This window comes from Hippopotamus amphibius, chromosome X (assembly GCF_030028045.1).
Source record: "Hippopotamus amphibius kiboko isolate mHipAmp2 chromosome X, mHipAmp2.hap2, whole genome shotgun sequence".
In the NCBI taxonomy this organism is placed as follows: domain Eukaryota; kingdom Metazoa; phylum Chordata; class Mammalia; order Artiodactyla; family Hippopotamidae; genus Hippopotamus; species Hippopotamus amphibius.
The window spans coordinates 38,644,159-38,662,558 of record NC_080203.1 but is presented as its reverse complement, the minus strand read 5'-3'; the positions used below and the strand labels follow the sequence as shown (position 1 = coordinate 38,662,558).

At 42.5% G+C, this 18,400-nt stretch overlaps 1 protein-coding gene across 1 annotated transcript in view; it reads right to left on the bottom strand.

Moving 5' to 3' along the window:
• Positions 1-14,127, bottom strand: part of DCX (doublecortin) — a 106,484-nt gene extending 92,357 nt beyond the window's left edge. The window contains exons 1-3 of the mRNA XM_057719020.1: positions 13,970-14,127; positions 13,231-13,616; positions 4,132-4,472 (exon numbers count right to left, since the gene is read on the bottom strand). Coding sequence (XP_057575003.1) covers positions 4,132-4,472; positions 13,231-13,616; positions 13,970-14,127 — 885 coding nt within the window. The remainder of the gene's footprint in view (positions 1-4,131; positions 4,473-13,230; positions 13,617-13,969) is intronic.
• Between the last annotated feature and the right edge of the window lie 4,273 nt (positions 14,128-18,400).

The window sequence follows — 18,400 nt, the reverse complement described above, 5'->3', positions numbered from 1 at the left end:
GATGGTGTGAGGACCAGCTGCAGCCCTGTGTAAGATGCCCAAAAGCGAAAACTCTGTTATTAAAGCTCTGCATCTCTAATAGAAGTACCAAGCCCTGTGCTCTACAGATATGAATTTAAGGCTACACTATGTATCTACTGAGCCAATACTACCAAGAGAACCAGAAATTTAGGTTCCAGTTTTTATGCATCCATGACGTTTAAGCATAAAGGTCAATATGTGGCTTAATTATAGAAATTAATAGTTGGATAATTTTGTCAACATACTTCAACCACTCCAGCTGCCGAGGAATCAAAAGAACAACCTCACCTGAGAGTAAAGTAAAATGCATCACCCTCCAACCCTTCATCGTGTTTTCCCTGACCTCCTAGAAATCCATTACAGCCTGTGGGAGTAGCCAGGGCCCTATCAATTACTCCTTATTCCATTAGCAATTTCTTATCGAGGTGAGGAATAAATTGGGACCTTGTCCTACTAGTGATGGTTAGCTTCCCCGTCTACACAGACCACAAATATCTCAGAGGAAACTGGTCTTCTGTACTGGTAAAACATAAGCCCTATAAAGACCAAAGGCTCCAAAAGCACATCCAAACAAAATAAAAACAGAGAGAAAGAGACGAGAGCCATGTCCACAGATTGCTGGTCAATCAGCATAAGTCAATCAGTCAAATGGTACACATGAGAGCAGAAGCAACAATAAAGCTGGTATAATCAACCGGGCTATTTTAACTGATCATTATTTAAACAAAGGGGAAGAAAACTACTTCATTTGGTCTATTTGGGATCCAGTTAGAGCAGGACTGAAACCAAGTGATGCCCTTGACTTCATGATAAAAACACTCCATAACAAATAGCCTTGACTATAGTTTGTCCTTTCTGCCTGGTGCCACATTTAGCCAAAGACAGGCATGGAATCTTACCCAAGCAAGTCCAAGCCATTGCAACACATGTGCCTTCAGCCTGCACAGAGGAAGATCATATTCCCAAGTAGTAAGAATACCCACCAGTAATCAAAGTGACTGACAGGTGTTAACATTAGGGCTGTCATCACTAGAATTGGGAAATGGGCTGGGCTCCAAAATTTTGAATTTGGCACCAACTTTCAGTATACTCAGCACCTATGTTGTAATTAGTAGGTTTTGTCTTTGCACCCCCAAATTTTGTTATTTAATGTCCTTGCTGTAACCACACAACAATGTTTGATTTGTGGGTTACCCCATGCATACCAATCTTACCAGTGAGGTTAGAGCAGTTAGCTCCTAATCATTCAGCATATTCTGTAAACAGCATTTCCTAGTGTGCTCCTGAGTGTGTGTGTGTGTGTGTGTGTGTGTATTCCATATAATATGTTTGTGATTAAATAAGATTGGGAAATTGCAGGTCTAAATTAAATGGGCTTCCTTTCTGCAGGACTTCTCAGAACATTTAATGTGCCAATGAGCAATGTGACTCTCTAAGAAAGGTGTGTAATTTGCAGCATTTCACAACTTTATTTGACCACAAAACCCTTTTATGAAGAGCTCCTGAGGGTGGGGAGATGGGGACAGTTCTCAGAATATACTTTGGGAAAAACTGCTTTAAAAGTCTGCCCTCAGTGACTTCCAAGTGAGTAATAAATAGGAGGTGCCCGGGTGGAATACGCACTCCTTTGGAAGCCCCCTATGTCTTCTGATAGACCTAAGGATAGTGTCTGGGGCATTGCAAACAGACGGCTTCTCAGAACATCTCAGAATAGCTACCCGGGCCATGTGAGAATCTCCTATGTCAGCCCATTCAATCAATAAACATGTATAGAGCAACCAGCAGGTATCAGGAGCTGAGCATCAAGGGAAAAAAGGTTAAGATTACTTTAATTTTGCATGGTGGAGAGAGAGAGAAGTTTTCAGAAATAACACGCTATTTGAATCAGGCCTTAAAAGATGACCTCCGGGGGTCAGAGTGGGCAGAGGGAGACATTTTAAAGAGAAGGAACAGTAAGTGCACAGGTGCTGATGCCTGCCAAGACATTGTTCTGCTCCCTTGCACACTCCTCCCTGGTGTGTCTGTACATACACCATATCATACTCTGGCTTTTTGTAAGTGTTCCCCAAAGAAATGGGAACCAATGCTTGAAAGGAGTTGGAAAGCTTGCTGTAGGATGAAAATGCACCCATCACTGGACTGGAGCTTGCTTACCTAGGAGGCGGAGGTGTCCCTTTATTTATTATTAGGAGTGATCACAGAATGCTGAGGTATGGTACATCCCACAAAATGCTGGCAATTTGTGGTAAGAATGATGAAGGTAAAGTAGGGGGAAGAGTGCTAACATTTATTAATATATATGTAAATTGTCTGGTAATTTACATATTTTATCTCACTTAATGATGAACTGTATGCATACACATTTATACTGCGTGTTTTGATTTACAGAGTGCTTTCATATTCATGGTTTCATTTGATCTTCATGAGAATCCTGTGAGCATGGGAAGGGCAGGTGTGATTAGCCCCTTTGTACAGAGGAGAAGTGTGAGCCCCAGGATAGTTACGTGATTAGCCCAAGGTCACAGAGTAAGTGGCAATATCCAGATTAGAGATGAAGTCTCCTAAATCCCAGTCTTATGTCCTTGATGTGTATTTGTCCTCTACTTCTTCAAGAGGCTGAAGGTACAGGAAAGCAGAATTATGCCTGGTGTTAGAAAAATCTTTCTAAAAATCACAGCTGTTCAACAGTGGAATAGGCTGCTTTATGAAACTGAAGTGGTTGTAGAGTATATCCTTGCCATAGGAGGGAGATTAAGGTCATGGCTTCTAAGGTCACCCACAACTCTAAGATCCACTGCTCGTAAAATTCCTAGACCCTACTTCTCTGAGGTGAGGTTTCTGATGATTGATCCTGTTCCTGGACAGCTCCTGTTCATTATATACTTGGTCCTCAAAAAAGAGATACTCATAGACAGATGCATAGGAGTTAGAACTTTTCCCATCACAGATAAACCCATTGCTGTGGTACAAGAAACATAAATCACATACAACCAATACCTCCAGGTTTCTCTCAGATCACATACCACGTTTAACCAAATTACCATGTATATGAGTTTGTGTTTTCCCAGAAACTTAAAATCTTGTGACACACAGTATATATCAGAAATTATGGGAGGAGGCACAGTTCTGCATTTGAACATTCATCATTCTGATGCAGCGAATCTATTTTTTGAAAGAATCTATATAGTTATTCAAACGCTAAAGGTATCTTAAGAGGTGGAAAGTATGGACAGATAATAATCCACACTTGTCTGATGAGAGACCAGGATTCTCTTTAGAGCCAGAGAAACCAGCCACTGTTCCAATTCCCTTGGAACATTTTTTCTCATATATTTACAGCTCCCTGTGCTCAAGAGAATGGTGCATCTGTCTGATGGAGACGCCTGGCTGCATTCTTTCCCAGATATTAATATAGGTGGCACTTTAGTAGCATAACCAATGACATGAAGAACCTGATTTGGAGAGAAACAGATGGCAGCATCTTTCTTGGGCTAATTTTAGGATCCTGAAATAGTCCCTTTCTCACATAAACCATCAGTGGAACCCAATTAAGACAGCTATATCACATGGAAAAGGGAGAGAGAAAAAACGTGGTCTAGCGTGAGGTAAAGACAACGAACCAGAAACCTCAGTGCTTCCCCCATATATGATTCCTTTCATTGAATATGAGGGTCACTTCCACCTCTTTTCATCAGAATGGATGCTGCATACCAATGTAAGAGTGTCTAAGACGAAACGAGCGGGCAAATCTCATTTCCAGTCACATACAGTGAACAATCAAGGTTGCATCATGCAATGGCTCAATTCTTATTCAAAAGAGTGTGTAGGCCCTAGGCTCTAACATCTTTTCTTAGCAGATAAGGAAGCTAATAAGTGACCATTCTACCTGGTAAGTCAGAAGCAGGTTGAATTTCAAAGCCTCAGATTTCTGGTCCATTGCTTTACCTGCTGAAAAGACCTTTCTCCCAAATGAGACATAATATATCAGGTAGGGATGATGAGAGTTGGAGGAAGAGTCTCGCAACCAGAAATGATGTCTGAGGTATAAGACGGTCAGTCAAGGATTTGGAACCAATGAGAAGAAGAGTACTTTGGGAAAAAAGTACTTACCTGTTTTCCATCCAGAGTGTAGAGTTTTTTGACAACCCCTGTCTCCAGTTTGATGGCTTCGGTGATATCAGTGAGGACTTGCTCAAAAGAGTGGGCTGTCTTCTTGTTCAGAAGCACACGCACAGCCTTCCGAGGTTTCACCCCACTGCGGATGATGGTCACCAGCTTGGGGCGCACAAAGTCCTTGTTCTCTCTGGCCTGGGAACTGTTGCTGCTAGCCAGGGACTGAGGGGCTTTCATATTGGCAGATGTCTTCACATTGACAGACCAGTTGGGATTGACATTCTTGGTGTACTCCACCTTTTTAAAGAAGTTGTCTGAGGAGCAAACATAGCTTTCCCCTGAGGGAAAAAAATAAGAGGTGATTAGTTTAACAGCAGGTGTGTGGACTATCCTAACTAAACAAATACACACTGACCTTGGAGTAGGACTTTTGGAAAAATGCTGATGATAACAGAGTTCAGGTGCAATTGCTGATTAAGCTGTCTGACGACTGGGCTCATTCAAATTCAAGAGCAAGTAATTGGCAAAATATTCTGCATTATAGTGGCATACTGAGTTGAAACAATCCTATAAAGCCGAGGGTCCCAAGGATAATGAACACGCCTGAGTCTAATTTAACAAGTGGGGTTCTCAAGCTTGATATGGTTTTATTGGAACTGAAATGTTTATATTAACTTCTAGGATGTGTGCTAATGTCTAGGGGAGTTACTGGAGTGTTTTTAACATGTCTCTATTTTTTTTTAAATTTATTTATTTTATTGGCTGTGTTGGGTCTTCGTTGCTGCACGCGGGCTTTCTCTAGTTGCGGCGAGCGGGGGCTACTCTTCGTCGTGATGCACAGGCTCTTCATTTCAGTGGTCTCCCTTGTTGTGGAGCACAGGCTCTCGGCCCATGGGCTTCAGTAGTTGCAGCACATGGGCTCAATAGTTGTGGCTCCTGGTCTCTAGAGCACAGGCTCAATAGTTGTGGTGCACGGGCTTAGTTGCTCCGCGGCACGTGGTATCTTCCTGGGGCAGGGCTCGAACCTGCATCCCCTGCATTGGCACGCGGATTCTTACCCACTGCGCCACCTAGGAAGTCCAACATGTCTCTACTTCTTAATGTTCCTGTCCTATTTCTGGACTCACCGCCCCATTCCATTGTTATATTATGAACTGAAGAGAACTTTCAAAATTAATACATTTTTATTCCAAGTTAAAATGACCAAAGTAACCTTGCATATGGAGCATACAGTGCAAACTTGCCAAGAAGCCAGATTGTACTTTGTACAGAGCATAGGGCTAAGCAGTAGAATACTAAAATGTGAAATGTGTGTGCATGTGTGGTGAATGTATGTATGCGTGTAAAATTGTGTCTTCTACTGCTCACCCCCACACCCAGGTGGGAAAACTATCTAAATAACAACCTGTAGACACACACACACACACACACACACACACACACACACTATTCCTTGCGTTTGCACATTTAGCTCTTGCTTGAGAAATGCTCTCCCTTGTTTCCACCACCCACCCCTCATCTTTCTATCTTCCGGAATGCTACACACTAGCTCTGTGTATTCAGGGCCGTCTTCACCCGGGCTCACCCTTGGCTGCCACAAGTAATGAGGTGGAGATGTGAGAATACATTATACCGCCTGATTTATGAATTGGAGGGCTCTAGTGTAATTTTCACATTTACCATGGGCTAGAGGAAATGACTAGTAGAGCGGAAGAAATGCAGGGGCCAGAGGCAAGAGGAGGGGATTAGACACCTGGGACTAGAAGCTGGAGAAAAGAGGAAGAGAGGTAGGCTCAGCCTGGGGGAGAGACTATTGGAAAAGGTTGAATTTGTTGAGTAAAACACATTAGCCTCAAGGTATACAGAAGTTCATCCAGAGGTCGAGCTGCAGAAAACCAGTGTGATTTAATCAGGCTTAACTCAACGGTAATAACGTTAAATAAATAAATAAATCAACCCGAGCCCGTGCAAAGAAAGCATTAAACACAATTATAATCTGATGGCTCTTGTTCCTTTGGTCTCAGCAGGAGAACCGAGCAGAGGCATTCAGAAACGCCGGGCTGATAATTCACTCCCTGTGCAAATATTGATTGCTTTGCTGTAGCATCGAAGCCTTTAAGTCCCGTTAATTAATAAATTTCTCAGTTAGTGCTGAGAGAAGATTCAGTCAGATCCTCCAGGGCACCTTTGAGGACATTTATATGTGTGTGTGGAGGGGGAAGGTAAGTGGCTTGTAACGTATGCAAAGTGGCTTCCAACACTGCCCTGAGTCCCAGAAGCTGCTAGTATTCTGTCTTGACAAGGGGACCAAGGCATGGCTTGTAGATGAACACAGGCCCCCTCCTGCACCTGGTGACCTCAACCAAAAGAAACCCTAATTTCTCTGGCTCCCGCTGGCTAATCCAATCCAACCCAAGTGATTAGAGGGTGTGGTCTTTAATTTTTGACTTAAAGGATGAAGGGACCCTTTCAATCTCCCCCTATATTCACAACCAATAATCATCACACCCTAGAAATGGCCTCTTGCCTTAGCGCTCTGCCAGATGCACGGCCACCTTCCAAGAGGTCACTGCCTTTGAGTCAGATGTTTTCCGTAATTTGTCATGTACTTTAAAACTCTGTCAGACAACTGGCGGTGTGCGAATGTATGAGGCTATATATTTATGATTTCACTCATCCACAGTCTCCTCTGGAGAGTCAGCTGTGCAGCCCTATTAGGACTCTGGACTGTTTTTTGCTCCCATCTCTTAAACCTCTTAAGCCTCTGAACTATGAGTATGATTAACCACCCCAGATGAAAATGAACATGATGGCAGACAGCTATAGTATCATATGGCACCCAAGAACTTTTCAGAGGGCCCAGCTCTCAGCCAAATCTAGGTTGAACACTTTCCAACGTACATTTTAGTCTCTCCACTCTCTTTCCTTCTGGCCCCAATATGAAGTAATGGAAAAAAGAGCAGCTGATGTGATGTCCGTCACAATGGGGTTCTCCAATATTTCCTAGTTGTGTGCCCCTGGGCAAATTACCTAACCTCCCTCGGCTTCAGTTATTTGTCTGCAAAGCGGGGTTGTTCCGAGGCTCAGAGCAGGTGATGTATGATATGCAGGGCTGAGCCCCGAGTCTGGTATATAGTTAGCACTTGATAAATGCCAGCTATCATGATTATCAAGGCCCTAACCTGAAGGAATTAGAGAGAGAACAAGAAAAAGAGCAGAGAAGGAAAGGAGGAAGAAAGGGTTGAGAAAAAGGAGATGAAAAGAGGAGAAGCAGAAGCTGAAAGAAAGAAAAGCAGCCGCAGCGTGGGCAGCCATCTTGGGACTGAGCTATAATCATTACATAACACGAGCACGGCGCGGGGCCCATGCTGCAAAGATAATATTTCCTGCTGGTTAAAAGGAGGCCTCTGGTTGTTTCAAATGCCAAATGTGGGTAGCTTTATGGCTAACACCTAGCAAAGCCACTTGCTGCCATTGCTGGTGCACACTGCGGGCAGAATATTTTTTAAGACTATCTTTTTTTTTTTTTTGAGTTCTAGGTTTACAGCAAAATTAAGGGGAACGTGCAGAGATTTTCCATATGCCCCCTGCCCCCACAGTGCGTAGCCTCCCCCATTATCTGTATCCCCTACCAGAGGGCGGGATGTTTATGGTGGTTGAAGGGCAGTCAGATAGACCTGGATTTAAATCCCAGCCAGGCATTCATTCACAAGCTGTATGATGTCATTTAATCTCTGAGTCTCAGCTTTTCTGTCTACAAATTGAAGGTATTGCACTAGTTGACATCTAAGTCCCTTCCCAGCTCTTAAGGTCTATAAGAAGGAATTTTCTTCTCTTCTCCATCCCAAACAGGCTTTAGGAGACCAAGTTGTTACGGTAATTACATGTTAAAGAAATAGGTGCCCACCACTGAGGACTCTCCCCACGTGCTACTGGAAAGACATCAAACATGCTGCTTCTCTCCACTAAGGCTTCCTTGTTCTGATTTTGCAGTGGGTGCTGCCAGAGCTCAGTGCTTCCTGCACGTCCAGCTGCCTGGCACTTGGAGCCGGGGGAGGTGTGTTGCACCTTTACACAGCTGGGTTGCCATCCTGCCACAGCTTCCAGGGGCCATTTCCCACCCATTGGAAGCCAAAAAGGAAAGCTGGCTTCAGAGCCAAGCAAGGTGAAAATTTGCTGGAGTCGACAATCTGCTTCAGGGCGAGGGGGTAAGGAAATGAAGTCATGGAAGCACAGCTGAAATGGCAGGAAGGGAACAAGCTATGGGCTCAAGATGATCTAATGTCTACCTCCCTTCACTTTCAGGAGGGCTCCGTTTTCAAAAACATTAAACATGTTTATAGTTTCTCAGTGCAAACGCACTTCTGCCTGGGCTTTCTCTTTTCCCAGGCTTCCTCCATCAAGAAGGAAAATATTAAATGGTAGTTTATTGTATTATCAAATCTATTAGTGATGTATCACTCTCCCAGGTATCTTAAAATCCTCCTCTCTGGCAATGTGCTTGCTTTAGCATTTAGAGGATAAATTAGTGAGAAAGTGGGTTCATCTCATTGGAACAAATGAGCTATGGCAAAGAAAATGGACCACAGCTGATGTCACCATGCAGGCCTTCCAACAAGACTGTCCCAATTGTAAATATTCTTTCCCATGGTCTGCATAATAATGCTTAAAATGACACCCCTAAGACTGATCTAGGTACTTACATACAAGGAAGTAGGGAAGGAATTAGACAGTACATGAAGGGAAGAATAAACAAGACAAAAGGAAAAGTCACTGGTGGATTTCATTCATTGACCCACTGGGAATACAGCTAATACGTATATGGCCACATTCTGTACGGCTTCACCAAGATTGCTCGTGTACCCAAGGAGCTGTGGGAAAGCTGACATCAATAACCTGACTTTGGTTCTAAATGGTCCCCTCACTACTCTCAGTATCTGGCAGCAGACAGTAGACTAGAGGCTTTAGACAAAGGAGTGCTACAAGGCCAGAGTGATTATTAACCAATTGCTTTCTATTTCGTTTTATTTTAGGCTAAATATTTAATAATGTGACCATTTGGAAACACAGTATGTTCTACGTTCCATTATTCCTTTAAGATCTACATATCAAAAAAGCAAAAACAAAGATTTCCGTATTCCTAGGAATTCCCAGCATTGTACGCAGCCGAATGGGACCATCAAGATCACTGAATCTAGTACTTCCCAAGTTTAAGTGCTCATAAGACTCACCTGGGGAAATCTGTAAAAACAGACTCTGGAGCACTAGCCTTGAAAATTCTGAGTCAACAAATCCAGGGTGTGGACCAGGAATTGATATTTTCCTAAAGCTCTAAAAGATTCTGAAAGGCAGCCAGGTTTGGGAGCCACCGGCTATTTCAACCCCTCACTAGCATCATCATTTTTTTTATTGGAGTATAATTGCTTTACAATGTTGTGTTAGTTTCTGCTGTACAGTGAAGTGAATCAGCTATATGTACACCTATAGCCCCTCCCTCTTGGACTGCCCTCCCCTCCCATCCCCCCATCTAGGTTGTCACAGAGCACTGAGCTGAGCTCCCTGTGCTCTATAGCATGTTCCCACTAGCTAGCTATTTTATGCATGGGAGTGTCTATATGTCAATCCTAATCTCCCAATTCGTCTCATCCTCCCCTTCCCCACCCTGTGTCCACATGTCCATTCACTACATCTATGTCTCTATTCCTGCCCTGCAAACAGGTTCACCTGTACCATTTTTCTTATTGCTATTATTTTTTTACATCATGAACAATAATAGTCCCTTGTAGCTGTAGTTTTACCTCGTCAATGTGTTTCTGTATCTATTATCTAATTCCATCCTCACAATCACTCTAATAGATAAAGAAGGCAGGTGTTACTAGTCTCATTTTACAGATAAGAATATTACAAAACGTGGTCTATACATACAACGAAATATTATTCCTCAAAAAAAAGGAATGAAGTGTTGATACACAGTATAGCATGGACAAACCTTGAAAACATTTTCTAAGTGAAAGAAGCCAGTCACAAAAGACCATACAGTGTATGATTCAATTTATATAAAATGTCCAGAATAGGCAATAGAGACATAAGGTAGATAAGATGTCACCTAGGGCTGAAGAGAATAGGGGAAATGGGCAGTGACGGCTAACTGGTGCAGGGCTTCTTTGTGGGGTGATGAAAATGGTATAAAACTAGATTATGATGATGGTTTTACTACTTTGTAAACTTTCTAAAAATCACTGAATTTTCCACTTAAGTTGGTGAATTTTACAGTATGAAAGTTACACCTTAATAAAGTTTGGTTTTTTGAGTTGTTTTCGAAAGAGAAAACGTCAGTCACAGTGGTCAGGACAAACTTATAGTCATGCAGCTTAACCAGCTATAAACTAGGATGACTCAAATAGTTCCAGCCACCCTTTACTGAGTGCTACCATGTGCCAGGCAGAATACTAAACACTTCGTATCCATTGTTTTGTTTAATCCTCAAAGCAGTTATTCCCACTTTACAGATGAACAACTGAGGCTCAGGGAACCTAAGTGGTTTCCCCGAATTCACACAAGCTAGCAGGTGGCAGAGCTGGGACGTGAACCAAATCTGATTCCAAAGATTCCTTTTCCTATTATAATCTTCTGCCTCTTAGATGAGAACCCAAAGCTTCTGGGGATCTTTCCAAACTTTTTCAATTTGAAGTCTCTTGGGAAGCAATATGTGTGAATTACTTTTTCAAAATCTTTCTTTTAACCTCTCCCAAAAGCGGACAAAGTAAAGGATTTCTGTCCTCCATTCCTACAGTTGCAAAGGACAAAAAATCAGAGAGTAAAAGATTCTATTTCTTCATCTTCTTCATATCTGTGCCTTTTCCCATCTGGCTCTGTGGTAGTGGGATACTGGTCACATTTCTCAATGCTGTCCCAGAGATACTCCAGAATTTCCTTGCCTGAAAGGGCAGTACTCAGGACTGAAAGGGCACTGAGGGCCACTGCAGCTTGTGGTTGTATGTGACATGTGGATAAATGCAACTGAGCCTTATTCACACGCTGCATAGTCCAGAAATGCACCAGGAAGTACTACTACTGCACCGGGAGTAGTAGATGAGAGGAGTCCAATCTAGCAGGACTCAAAAAGATCAAGAGAAAAGAAAGCTGCAGTCTTCAAAATTGTATTTATTACCTATATTGAGCTAAGATGATCACAACACCCCCCCCCCCCAATACACACACACACACACACCCAGGGAGGAAAATCAATGTGAAGGGCTAGTCCTCGAGCAAGACATGTTTTAAAAAATGGATTTGGGGGGCTGGGAAATCTGTGCATGATACCTCTTGTACATCAGACACAAGAACATTCTAATCCTTGCTCCAAATACAATGTCACTTGATTCAGAATTTTGCCCCAGCATCTATCGTGGTCTTTAAAAGATCGCAGCTAGTGGAAATGAGGACATACTGGGTGATTCAGGGTGCTTTGTTTATGAAAATTATTACAGAGAAACCCCTCCAGTTTGACTGAGATGTGGATTTCACAGTGACAAAAGACACACACCCTATCGATTACTCTGTTGGACAGCTCCCTCAGCCTGGCTTCAAGTCCTTCAAGTTTGCCCTGACTCTCCTTCATTTTAAAATATTTGCTACAATGGCCAATCCTTCAATGTTCAGAAGAAGCCTAGGGTTAACCTCTGCCTGGCCATCCAGCACTTGATCAAATAATCTAAGCCTCCTCAGCATTGTTTCTCAGGGTCAGCTTGGAGAAAAACCTCAGACTTGAACCCCAAGACCCAGATCCAGTAGCCATATGGACACTGTCTCTTAAGAGTAAATAACCCCAAATCACTTAACATGACTTGAGAAACAACAGCTACTTGCAAGAGCATGTGGTCTTGTACAAGGGAAGCCCTCATGCTCCTTTGTCTAGGAGCACAAGAAACCTAGAAGCAGTGAAGCAGAGGCGGGGCACTCCCATACCAAGTCCTTTAATGTGCTGTGTCTCCTTCCTTGCTGGCTGTTTCAGAATTTGGTTTCCCCAGAGATCTGCCTGTTATAAACTCATCTTTGCTTGGTGGAATGGAAAGAATGAGGAGGGAGGGCTGGAGAGTGGGAAGAGGTTTTGGGGGGAACATTTTCATTATCACCATTCCTCAGTGCTTTCCTTTAAAGTATTGTCAGGCTAAACTGATCACATATATTACATCCATTAAAAAGTGGGTTAGGGAGGCATCCTCAATACACTCGATAAAGTAAAATATTAAGAACATGTTCCAAGATCTATTTTTCTAAATGATCACAAAAAAGACTTCATGGCCGGGCAAGTTTTGGTAAGAGCTGGGATTTTCCCTATTTTTGAGTTGGGTACACAGCTTGTCAGGATTTTCAGCAATCTTGTCATAAAATTCAATTGCAAAACCAAAATCTAGAAAGGATTTAAACAGATTTAGGTACAGTGAGTCAGTTCCTATTCTAATAGGAAAAGTCTTTATTAAAATACCAGACATACCTACAGCTTTTTTTGGTATTTCTCTCAATGACCTCAGCCTCAGGGACACACCCTGAAGTGGGCTTTTTAGAAGCAACAGCTGAACAGTGACCACTTACCTAAAAGCATAATCCTTTGTGAATATATCCAGGAAGTCCAGCTTTTAGGGTGCGTATTTCCATGAGTTGCAATTCACAAAGAGTCTCTCAGCAGTTCAAAGGATATTAGCATATAATATTTTCTCTCTGTTAACCCAATCAATCTTCCTTCCTCATTTTATACCCCTAATGATTTTATAGTCTGCCTCAATAGTGCTATTTAGAGTTAACTATGAACACGTTCTAGAGTGAGTGACACAATTCAGATTTTTCTTTGTGTTCCCTGGGAGATAGACACAATGCATTATCATCACCAGCCAGACTGCAACCCCAGCTGAAACTGACGACCACGAAACGTAATGGCTAATGATTCTGTACGTGCCTACAGAATCAGAAGTCTCAGCATCAACCTTGTATTTTTACAAACACATTTCCTAATTTCTTTTAATAAAATCCAAGAAATGTAACCATAACGAACGATGCCACCTCCCACTAAGGGCTACCACCCACTCCTTGAATTACCTTCTTCCAGTTCATCCATGCTTCCGATTTTCCTGGATCCATCGATGGTGTAAATGTAACGCACTCCCTGAGGCAGGTTGATGTTGTCAGACAGAGATCGTGTCAGGTCAGCCAGCAAGGCGTCGAAGCTGCGAAAACGGTCAGAGGACACAGCGTACACAATCCCCTTGAAGTAGCGGTCCCCATTGCGGTAGAAACGTACCTTCTTGGCTTTCTTCTCGTTGCTCAGTGCCTGCAAGGTTCGGGTTCGGTAGAAGCTACAATGGGCGCTGTGAGTGGGGCTAGGCAGCCCATTCATCCGTGAGCCTCTCATGTTCCTGGATGTCTTATCTCTTTCGTCAAAATGTCCAAAATCAAGTTCCATATTTTGGTGGAACCTCAGAGACCTGAGTGTTGGAGAAAAGGGTGGGGGTGAAAAGAAGCAAAAAAAAAAAAAAAAAAAAAAAAAAAAGGGGAGGGGTGAGGAGGAAAAAAAAAAGAAAGGAATTCAAATATTAGCCAGATCCAGATCTGCGATCGGCTGCTTGTGAAAAGAAGTGGTTGGGAAAAGCCCGTGACCCATCTGCTGCTTGCCCCTGACCTGCAGGAATATTGATCTTAATAGAGAAGAAGGAGGGGCTGGAGAGGTGCTGGTGGTTGTGGGGGTTGGGGTGAGAGATGGGGAGGGAGGCACTTTTGGCACTGTTCCAAACAGAGGAGAGGGAGGGATTTTGAAATAGCTTAAAATCCTGAGACTTACTGACAGTGGCTCCTATCAAATTGTAACTTCGGGCTAAATACATTAAAACTGGCATCTGTTTCCTCACACATGCCCACATGACTAACGGTTGTAAATGAATCCATAGCCTGACAAAATTCCCCTTGAAGGGAACAGAAGGACCTGGCCAAGCTTAGCATCTCTAGGTCAGGAAAAAATCTTGGCATCTCAGTAAAATGACTACGAAGGGGAGTGTTTTAATTTTATTCCAAACCCTCTTTCCTACTCTAATGTGTGCATCCCCTCCCCCCAGAATAAACTGAGATTCTCCTTTAAAGGGACGGCCTCTAGGGAATAGCCAGAGTCTTTGTGCTGTTCATCAAACCCCTTCCCCACCAAGCTGGTGCAGCTATCCGACATTCCTAAGAAATAAGCTGAAAAAAAATAAAAGGATTAGAAAAATCAGTTATTTAATAAGTTATTAGTTCTTCTTTACTCCTGGTATCTTCTGGTCACAAAAATACCCCCCTCCTTTTCTCTAGGTGCTCTACCCGCCCCCACCAATGAGGCAGCCCCAGCTTTTAACGGAATAATTTAATTGTTGAAAGATTCCCCAATGAATCCTTTAACAGCATATGGGACCTTTAGAAGCAAGCACACCTTTCATTGTTCTGGGTTTCTACCCTGAATGAAGGGGCATTTTGCCCTCGTGGCAGTCAATTCACCCCAAATTTGTCTATTGCCCAGGTGTGTCAGCTGAGGCAAAAGATGGTCATCTGTCAGATTTGCTTTCCCCCTTTCTGCTGAAAGAAAGGAAGAAAGAAAGAGAAAGAAAGAAAAAGAAAATCACAATATGAAACCAAATACAACAGAAGCCCCAAATGCTAGCAAAGGTTGTGACAGCCCAGGAACCAAACTATTAACATGCATCGCACAGATGGGGATAAAAGGACTCACAAAGCGACCAGGGCTCAGCTGCTACACACTGCCACATTGAGATATTTGCAAGGGACCAGGAAGACAGGAGATAAAGGAGGACTGGTGCCTAGCAGGTTTGCCAGGCTCGGTCCCTCTTTTCTTCCAATGTCACCGTGACCTGTGCTGAGCTCAGCATTGTCTCTGTCAGACAACCTGCAGTGTAAGAGACCCCACCTCCTCAAGACAAGTAGCAAGCATTTCCCCAGGCGTGACAGCAAAGCTTGGCTTTGCTTTAGAATCTGGGGTGGTATTATTCTAAAATCAACATCACAGTGAAAACAAAGGAACATCAAACTCACTTTTCCAAAGGAAAATCCCAGGTAGAGGCTTAGGAAAAAATCCGACAGAATAAGGCAAAAAAGAAGAAGGGGGAGGGAAAGAGAGAGAGAGGACACAGAGAGAGAGAGAGAGAGAGGGCTTTGCCTTGTGCTTTTCCCGTTTGACATCTGTTACATTCTCCCTGAAAATCACTCAAAAGCCCCACTCACCGGTTTTCTGCTGGTTGGGTGGAGATGCTCAGAGAAAGAAAACCAATCTCTCTATGCCTTTGTTGTCTGAGCTCCAAGCAAGAAATTCCTGCCAGGGTGGATAGATGCCTTCTAGGTCCTAGTGCCTTGTCCAGCTTCTCCCCTATAACTCAGGCTTAGTGAATCCCACCACCCCCCAATCTCCTTTGATTAATTACATGCTTTTTTTTTTCAATTCACAGGCTGCATTAACAGCTAGAAAGGTTTCATTTATAACCAACAGGAAATTGCAGGGTAGCAAAAAGATTGCACAGGCAAGTTCAGAATGCTCTAATGAGCACTGTGCTAGTCTTTTCTTTTAGGGAACTGGCAATTTCACTTGGCCAAAACCTTGGCCTAATCTGCCTGGCAGCCAGACTGAGACAGTCAAACCAGGCTTCTTAGAAATGGTAGCTCTCTTCATTTAACCTTCTTGAGAGAAAACAATCAAATGTGCAAATTCTTTAAGGCATTTTAGTTCAAGCACCCAACAACTGGTTGTTTGGAAATGAGATTAGTGGAGTAGGCTAAGAAGCAGTAGGAAAGGGACAAGCCAAGGGAAAATCATTCCAGAATTTCTTGGAGGATGCAATTGAAGATGGACCCCCAAAGACCCTTTAGCTTGGTGTCCTAATTTTGTTAATGGGATCTGCAGCATTTACCTTTGAGAATCTGAGACTTCAAATCTAACCCAGAGACTTTTCTGTGTGAAGTGATTCTGATGGCTACAAGATAACCATTAACAGCTCTCTCCTCAAACTGCCCATTTGTTACTAACTGGCTTCTTTATATCAAATATGTTATAAAGGGCAAGGAAGCATCCATACTGAATTCAAGAAATCAGACCGGACTATAAAGACGAGTAAGGTGAAAAACTCCAGCGGGAGTGGGCTGCCGTCTTCACAACTGAGGCTACGTGCATTAATATGCAGCGGTCCTGAACTATCATGGTTCCATTTTCGCATGGCTTCCAGGAAGCTCAGAGCTAACAGCATGCTCAGGAATGATCTTATATCTGATTCCTAATATAATTAACCCTCACTTTTAGCTATAATGCTAGATGATTTATAGTAAAGCTTTTGCTATGCACGTGTTTTACTGTAAGCTGCCTTAAAGTGGGATAAAAAATATGATTTTTCTTCTCTGGAAGGTGATAGCTCAGCAAAGCCTGAGCTATCTATGTTCGTGGAGTGTTCAGCGTCAAGTATGCAACCTGCCCAGTCAAGTCCTTCCAACACTTTGCTGCTGCTCTCCTGGTTTCTAAATAAGTACCTCAGGGGACAGCATGTGTCTGCCCTGTTTTCTTCCATTTGTTTCTGCCTTACATTGTGGCCAGCTCTTGAAAACTCAGGGTTATTCAGGTCAAAGGCAGAAAAATATCAAGGAATGCAAGCAGAGAAATATGGAAATTCCAACCAATGGCTGCAGCTTCCTTATCCAGGAAGGCCAGTGTCTTAATTTTTTTTCTTTCACATAGTAAGCATTCTGTAAATACACAGCAATTGATTTTGCTTCAGAACTCAGAATCATTTTATTTCTGGTGAAGATATAAGAATGGATGGGATGATAAAACTTAAACATGAAGGATCTGGAATAGATCTTAGAGAAAATTTCCTCATGACCTAGGCTTTTTAACACTACTGCGGAAGCAAAATGTCTTTAGAAGACAGTGTAGGATAGATGGCTTTGTTTGCTTTATATATAACAGAGAGCAGAAGGTGCACAAGATCAATGTTTTCCAGTGTGAGGTATGTGGATGTTAATAGGTGTTCTTTAAAAACAGAAAAAATGGTTCTATGGTCAAATATGTTTGAAAAGTAATGGGCTAAACAAAATTTGTTTTCTTTATCATAAACTTCTCAAGACCTTTAATATACTTAAAATATAGTACAAATCTCCAAGAAGGCAATTTAGTATAAAGGACTTCCTGCCTTTTTTTTTTTTTTAACTCAGGATCTTTTTTTTTTTTTTTTCCAGAGCATCTCATAGACTTATGTTCTATGGGAAAACCTTTTTCAAAAACTGGACTAGGTTATCTCACCAACATAGTTCTTCTCAAAGAATTCTCAGCTACCAACCAAAACATTTTCTCTCGCTTCCTCAGAGGAGAAGGATCACTGGCAGAAGTGAAAGTCTCAGGCACCAAGTCCAGGGGAAAGTGCATCTTTCTATATAGAAGTCAACTTTGAAGATCAAGAGAGAGCCATGATTTAGGGTTCAATGGCGTGAAGGCATTGAAGGAAAAGTGCAGCAACCCCATTGTGGGGAATGTACCAGTAAGATCTTTTGAGTAATTACAATGTGCCCAGGACCACAGGAAAGATGCAGAGTAGATGACATCAGTCACTGCCCCAGAAGGACTTGAAGATTCACTGAGGAGACAGAACAAGAATATGTATCTTGCAAAAATCATGAAGGAGAAGGGCTATGGTCTGGATTAATCAAACTCAGCTTTAGGATCAGGGTCAGAAAACAAGACCATCATCCATTACACACACACACACACACACACATTCATTAGTTTCCATTACCTGTCAGAAACACAGTGAGTTGAATCTAGGGTGGAGTGGGATAAGCAAACAGGAAGTGAGGTTGGAAATATATACAAACAATTTATGGGGACCAGAAAACTATAAAGTACATAGTAATAAAGCCAACAAATATATGTAAGACCTTTACTGAGAAAATCATAAAATTGCTAAAGAACATAACAGAAGCGGTGAATAAATGTAGATCCAGACCATGTTCATGAATGGCAGATGCAGCGTTGTAAGAGTATCAGTCCTCCCCAAAGTAATCTATACAGGTACGAAAAAACTGCAATAAAAACTCCAACGGGGGACTTCCCTGGTGGTCCAGTGATTAAGACTCTGCGCTTCCTGTGCAGGGGGCATGGGTTTGATCCCTGGTCGGGGAACAAGGATCCCATGTGCTGCGGAGAGCAGCCAAAAAAAAAAAAAAAACCAAAGACAAAAACAAACAAACAAAC